The sequence below is a fragment of the Lepidochelys kempii genome, chromosome 11, assembly GCF_965140285.1.
Source record: "Lepidochelys kempii isolate rLepKem1 chromosome 11, rLepKem1.hap1, whole genome shotgun sequence".
Classification (NCBI taxonomy): domain Eukaryota; kingdom Metazoa; phylum Chordata; order Testudines; family Cheloniidae; genus Lepidochelys; species Lepidochelys kempii.
The window spans coordinates 33,724,918-33,732,443 of NC_136390.1; the positions used below are offsets into that span (position 1 = coordinate 33,724,918).

The window sequence follows — 7,526 nt, forward strand, 5'->3', positions numbered from 1 at the left end:
GTACATTAACTACATTTTCAGTGAAATAATGGAGGGATTTAAATTAGATTTAAGAATATAGATGTTTGCACAAATTTCACTTCAGGAAGATATTAAGTAACTGTTTCTGTATCCATTGCAAAATTGATTTTAATCACAACTATCCAAAAATTCTCTTTACCCAGGTATTTATTCCATAGAATCAAATAGTGTGCATCTCTATACTTTTTAAAAATGTACAACTGAACATTTGGGCATGTGCTATTTTTAAAAAAATACCAGATAGATGATTTTTTTTTTTTCCCCAGAAGGAATTATCTTTAGATCTAATGAGGGACAAACACAGAACAACTTAAAAGGGATAAAATACTTTAGAAGTACTTGTAGAATAGGAAAATATGTATTTCCACAAATAGTCATAAATGGAAACCTAAGGAAATACAGGCAAATGTATATCTACTTTTTAAGTAGACGCTTGAGGTGTGATTTTTTTTTTTTTTCAGAAGTATGAATGTCCAGAACTCCAGATGAATTCAGCGTGAGCTGTAGATGCTCGGTGTCCCTGAAAATAAGGCCCTTTGGCCAAATTCAGCAAAACAATTGTGTGTGTGTGTGAGTCCCATTGAGTGCTCTGCTTAATCAGAGCCTTTGGATGACATCCTGGTTCCATTGAAGTCAGTGGCAAAACTTCCATTGACTTTAATAGGGCCAGGATTTCACTTTTTGTCTCTTTCTCGTAGGAGGGAGCATTACCCAAAGGCTAGAGCAGATATTGATATTTAGAATTTTTGCACTTTCTTCTCAGCTCTTCCAGTTATTCCCTTTGACCTTGGGCAAATTGCCTTAACTGCTCTGTGCCTCAACTTTGCCTTTAAAATAAGGAAAAGAGGAGCTGTGAGGCTAAAATAACATTTACCTTGCTCTAGAGATCCTCAGATGCTGTAGATGTATTATTAAAACTGACCCAGCCTCGTTCTACTGTCTACCATAGTCTTAAATTTAATTTCTGAAAATTTTTGGCAGCGAATCCGAGATTTGTAGTGCTGATTTACATAATTTTATTTTTTTAATTGCCATAGATTCATTGTTCAAAGTGTATGATTATATTTTCAATATATTGTTTGTGCTGTGGTAGATTTTAATTTTATCCTGAATTATTAATTACATACTCCTTTTTATTGTACTTTATTTTCCTCCAAATTCTCAGTTATAGTTGGGACTGAGTACAAGACATTAAACAACTTTTTATTACAAGTAGAATTCCTGTGGATCTATGAAGCGTCCATTCTACTACTTGTTTTTTTCCCCCTTTTTCTCCATTATCTCTCCTGCTTGTTCTTTTACTAGCTAGTCTGTGAATTCATTTTTCAATAGATGGCACCCTGCATTGTATATTACAGTAAGTGAAACAGCTGGTGTGTGATTAAAAGTTGATAGGGAAGTATGCAGCTTTAAAAGTGCAGGAGAGTTGGTGGACAAGAGAGCATAGGGTTAGATAATTGGTATTTGTGAAAAATAAGGAAATTACTTTAGTTTGAGGGTATCATTTTAGAATGTGAATGACCAATACTACAGCTCTATGGGGAGATTTTAATATCGAATGTTACATTTCAAAAGAAAACTGGCAATACAAAATAGTTTCAATATTTAGAAGTCATATCCATGTAGCAAAGTAGAACATAAGGACATTGATTAAAATGTTGCATCTTATCCAGAAGTTTATTTGACAGAAGCCAATATTACTTTAGAATCCATTAAATATACATGTGTGTATATTTAAATAAAGGTGATGTATATTTACTTAACTGCCTCCAAAACGTTTTCATGCATTTTGTTTTGGGTGAATTGAATTGATCTGTTGTCTTTTTACTGATTATAGGGTTAGAGATTTGCTCTTAGCTGAGTTCAAGTGCTGAAGTATTATCCAGTTAGATTAATACAACTTTGGCAAAACTTGGGGGTGTAATTCTCTTCACTGGTGTAGCTGCAGCAGTTGTGCTCTAGTTTAGACAGTGCCCAGATCTTTTTTACCACCTTGTCGTAGAGGGACTAGTAATAAACATCCAAGCCCTGTCGATACCTATGCTGAGTACTGGGAAGCCTGCCTGTGCCCTGTCTATAGTTGCTACTGGTGAAGCTCCAACAGTGGTGAATTACATGCTGGATTTTTTTTGCCCCTAGTATAGACTAGGACTTTGTCATAGTTACTATATATGTTAACTTATAAGATGGAACAACCCCTTAAAATACAATATATTTGGCAACAATGAACCTCTGGAGCTGTTGCTCTCAGTTTATATGGTAAATTTAGCTTTCTTGTTTTTATGGATATTAAATGGAAAACTCAGTGCTGTTTCCTTAGGGTACAGGGCTGCACAGAGATTTTGGAGGCCTGGGACAAAATCTGAAGCAGTCTCCCCTTCCCTTCCCTTCCCTCCCCCCCCCCCCCCAAAAAAAAAAAAGGTGCAGAAACGCTGAGGGGAGGCTGTAGGGGTTGGGTATGGAGAGTGAGCCTACCCCACACTTACTGTGTAGCAGTGGCTCTTGTCCTGTGGGGCTGGCTACCCACCCTGGGCATTGTGAGCTGTTACACAGGGTCACAGTGCCAAATCTGAGTGGCACTGCAACCCCATGCGCCCGGTCACAATGCCACTCAGTTTAGGGGGCCCCCTGCAAACAGTCCCTTTTCCTCTCCTCCTCCCTTTTCTCCATCTGGGTGGCCCTGTTAGGATATAGTACCTCTTTGAAAACAATGTGATTGAAACATGTGGCAGATTACAATAAACATGCATCTTACTGGACCTAAGACTTTACAGATTTATAGTTAACTGTGTTTGTACATATATGCATACCTTTACAACTTAAGGTCTGATTCCTCAAATATTAATTACTGATGCAGTGCTTTATTTAGTGGGACTGCCAACCCTAGCGAGGCCACAATTCAGAAAACCATTAAAAATGCATAACTTTAAGCACATGAATAGTCCATTGACTGTAATGGGACTGCTATTGCTTGAAGACAGTTAAATAGATGCTTAAGGTCCCAATTCAGCATAATGCTTAAGCATCTCCTTAAATCTGTCCCTATTCAGAGAAACACTTAAGCACATGCTTAAGTCCCCAAGAAGTCTGTGGTATTAAGTTTTTTTCTGGATTGGTACCTAAGCCTGGTAGTTCCAGATTGTAAGAGTAGAACCTTATTTAGTCCCCAATACATTTCAGCAAATTTTACGAGAATCTTTTTGGCCACTTTAAATATCATGCCTCTTTATATGGTTATTAAAAATGCCAGTTTATTCAAGGTGGTGTTGCAAGTAACCACAAACACACTCCTATAGGAATATTTAAAAGTATGTTAGTATCTAGACAAATTTCATATGCAACTTACATCAACTACCCATGATATACAATCCATAGATTGTATTGCAGAAGAAACTGATGTAATTTCTAATGAACAACAGCCCCCTGAAATGCTAAACCTTGTTTAGGAAGGGAATTAACTCCTAAAAGAAACTGCATCTGGTTTAGAAATAAGAACTAACCACTGTGAAAGCCAGGTTGGTAGCACAGTTTGTTGCCACTGGAGGATTAAGCACCTGCTTTTTAGCCTGGCAAAGTTTGGGAACATGAAAATTGAAGCTCTTTTATGGGGATGGACAGCAAGAGACTTAACTTCAAGGGAAACTGCTTGCCTTTCTACTGCCAAAATACTCTTTCCCTTCTGTGCATACATGAGGTTATAGCAAAAAGACTGTAGCAATCTCTCCTGGGTTGTGCCCCCTCCTGCCACTTACTTGCTGCCATTCAGTTTGAGTGCACTTTGGCTTATAACTTGATGCCAAGTAGGAAGAAGAAGCAGAGACTCAGACACTTCAGGCCACACAGTCTTTGTGATGAAGAAATGAGGATTGCAAAGGGAGGTTAAGGATTAATTTAATTTCATTATTGTAATATTAGCAACAGATAAGAGGTAAAATATAAATTACCCTACATTGCCAGGGAGATTGCTTTCTGATTAAATTGAAAACTAGATACGTTCCAATAGGGGGAATGTAAAATAAAATCTGCCTCATGTTAAACTCTTATATAGTAAACCTATGCTGTACTCTAATGTAAAATGTATATTGCTTTTTTTTCTAAAAAGGGCAATATTATCTGTACAGGAATGTTTATACAGTATCTCAGTACAGAGACTACAGATGCCATGGTTTAGTTTCCTACAGTGAAATATTTGAAGAGTCCATAAAAAGCCTTAGTATTTATTACACTGACATTGTTGATAAAGGAAGCTTTAGTTGATTCTCATGAGTGTTTTTTAAAATCTTACTTCTATTCTTGTATTTGACACAGTGTTTGCAGATGTAAATGTATAAATGCTTAGTTTCCTTCTGATTCTTTTACTTTGCCAAAATGTGAAGTCTTTTCTTGATTTTAATGTAATGAGAACCAGAGATGCCATTTTTGTTGTTAAAATATATCGCGTATGTACAAAATCTAACTAGTGGAAAACAAATGCTGGTAACTTTTATATTTAGAACTGTATTCATTTAAAACACAAATAAATAACTTTTTTGCCTTTTTTTTTTTTTTTTCTCCAGCCCTTCTGGAAGCCATATCACACTCAAGATAATAACTTACTGGCACAAGGTTATACAGACTCAGAACTGAAGCAGTCTGGAATATGTGAATTCTGTCAAAAAGTTTTCCCACCATCTACTACATCCAGGGGGGATTTTCTCAGGCATCTTAATTCACACTTTAAAGAACAATCAATGTATCCGGAAGCAAGCTGAATAAGACTTTGTAGAGATACTGGGTTGCACTTTTGTATATTTTTAATTCATGTGTGTATGTTAACTTCAGAATTAAGACTATGTTCATAATGTCGCTGAAACTGTTTTTTAGTTAAGTTCATTTCATTTTTTTAAAATTACATTTAACGTTTGTAATTTTACATATTTAAGTTAGCCCATAGAAAACTGTAATTCAGTTTCACTTCAGTATGTCATGTTGCAATATGATCTTTGGGCCTGATCCTACAAACCTTTTCTTAGGCAAGTTATCTTCACCTGAGTAGTCCCACAATAATTAATGACTACTTATGTAAGTAAGGACTACTTGCATGAGTACATGTTTGCAGAACTTGGCCTTTAATTTGGGGAGATAGTGTGAGCAGTCCTATCCATTTTCCTCAGTGCCCTCGGGCCTGATCCTACTCCTATTGTAGTAAATAGAAGCAGGAACAGGCCCCAAGAACATCTGAAGGGCGAGGGCGGAATGTCTAAATTTGACTTAAGACAGGTTCAGTGTTGTATTTTTATTGCAGATAAGGTTCTTATAAAATCACTAGAGCAGCCAAGTAACAGGTATGTCATACTTAAGATACATTTGTCTTTTGTTTACACCGATCTCTGCCAATGATGTAATAAACAGATTTGTCTCAGATACAAAACAATACTCGCTCTCTGGCTAAAATGAAGATAGCAATGGTATGTATCTTTGGCAGAGGTGCACTATTAAATAATGTATATTGTTAGCATCCATAGCTCATGGAAAATACCTGTTCCTCTGTGGGAGCTGACGCATGCTTTTACATAGAGAGAAGATGAGATGAACCAGGTTACGCTTTCCCCTAAAACTACAAGTTGAAAAGATAATTTAGCATTTCTTGTGGTTCTCTACTGGCTGTTACTCAACCACAAGGGAATTTTTTAAAAAATTGAACAAAAGTCTTCACTTCAAAATACTCTCTTAAACTAGAAATCACTTTTAAACTATAATTTAAATTTTGATGGCTGTGTGTGTATTTTATGAATGCTAGATCAGCTAGCTTGCATTTTGTTTTTAAACAGTTGACTTGCAAGGATCTCTTCTAAGAGAGCTGTCTGCACTTAAGTCTGGACTGGAACTGTTCAGTCAAAGTGGTTGTTAGCATTAATATATTTTCTATAGCTACAGGTAAGCAAGGCCCTAACTTCTCTCTTTTCAAAGATTTAGGGGGTGAGGGTCACCATTTTACAAAGCTAAAGGGAAATATAAATCTTGCATCGTTTTTAGAAGTGGATTTTTAAGTCACTGGAGAATGATCCTACACTAAACGTTTTTCTACAACTATTTACTGTAGTTTTAAGTGCCTGCTGTGTATGTGACTAGCTGTTGGCTGCTGATGTACTGTAATAAAGTACAGGGTACAGTGCTTGTCTGTTCGTGTGACCTGGAGAGTGCGTTTGTTACCATAATAGGGTTAAAACACCTTTTCCTACGTAGCTCCATGGATGGAAGGGTTTGAGGCAGGCATGTCTTTGGGCGCAGTGGGGCAGGTGAAGTTCCCCTCCAGTTATTGCTGGGAGGTGAGTGCTGCTGGGGGTGGTACTTAGTGTGGGGGAGAGGGGGGGAGGGAATCGCTCTCCAAAATAGGCTGACACCCAACTGCCTTGTCCTCTGGCCCATAAAAAGCAAGACTCACATTACCTTTTAATCCCTGCCACCTTTTTTGCACCTTTTTTGCGCGTGCCTGCGTTTTCCCTCTCCTGCTCCGAGCCGAAGAGGTGTCCGCCCAGGGGCCAGGGCTCTCCTCTGTGCACAGCAGGGCTGGCAGGCCTAGCAACGCCCCTTCCCTCTCCTGGAGGAAGAAGCCAAAGAGGGGGAGTCCTAATCCACCTTGCCTATCAGCCTCGGGGGCCTGACTCCGACAAGAGTTAAATCTGCATTTCAAACACTCCTGCCTGAGGGGCGCCACGTCCAGGGCAGCGAGCGGTGCCCGGACCACAGCAAGGGGCTGCAAGCATCCATTTAAAACCCCACCACCCCCAAAGCACACCCTGGCCAGCTGCGAGCCGCTTGGAGCAGCGGGAGGTGAGGGCGCCGCTCTCGCGCTGCGCTCCTGGGGGAGGGGGCGGCGGCTCACGGACATCGGCTTTACTACGCCCCGCACCAGAGCAGGTTCCGTTGCAGCGATTGCTCCTCTCCCCCGTTTAACGCAGCAGCGGAGGCTGAGGCCGCAGGGGAAGTGCATTAAGAACCCATCACGGGTGGGAGGAAGGAAGCAGAATGAGGGCAGGAGCAGCAGGTTGGTGCCAAGGTGCTGCTTTCCTCCCTCTCTCTACTTCCTGCCGGGCTAGAGGCGTGAGCCGAGTCCCCGCCAGCCCTGGCGCTGCAGAGGCTTACAAGCCCCCACTGCTGGCTCGCTTGCAGTCCTCTGCCCCGCAGGGAGGGCGGTAGGTGGCAGCGAACGCACGTGTTCAGAGCCAGCAGCCCGTGAAGGTCTTAGTGGGTCTGACCTCCACCCAGGCAGCGTGTTTCCCCGGCCTCTGCCGAGAGGTCTCCCCTGGGGGTAGCGTTGGTGCAGGGGGTGCCTGGTGCTGGCGGCCCGGCAGAACACGTGTAGCTCCTCTGTCTCGCGGCTACCGCGACAGCTGCGTGTAGCTCCAGTCATTCGCCTGTCATGGCAGTGCTCGGTAGAGGAGAGGAAAACACGCCTGTGACAGATCCTCCGAGTCCTCCCCTGTGTGATTGCTGAGAGAGATTCGGGACATCAATTGAGGTCT

At 40.8% G+C, this 7,526-nt stretch overlaps 1 protein-coding gene across 5 annotated transcripts in view; it reads left to right on the forward strand.

The window, feature by feature from the left end:
- The window catches only part of TANK (TRAF family member associated NFKB activator), a 35,964-nt gene extending 29,779 nt beyond the window's left edge, over positions 1-6,185 (forward strand). For 3 of the 5 annotated variants that reach the window (XM_073305614.2, XM_073305616.2, XM_073305615.2), the window contains one exon: positions 4,578-6,185. In XM_073305614.2, the coding sequence (XP_073161715.1) occupies positions 4,578-4,772 (195 nt within the window). In that variant the 3' untranslated portion in view covers positions 4,773-6,185. The other 2 variants (XM_073305617.2, XM_073305618.2) reach the window with 2 other exon arrangements.
- The last annotated feature ends 1,341 nt before the right edge of the window (positions 6,186-7,526 follow it).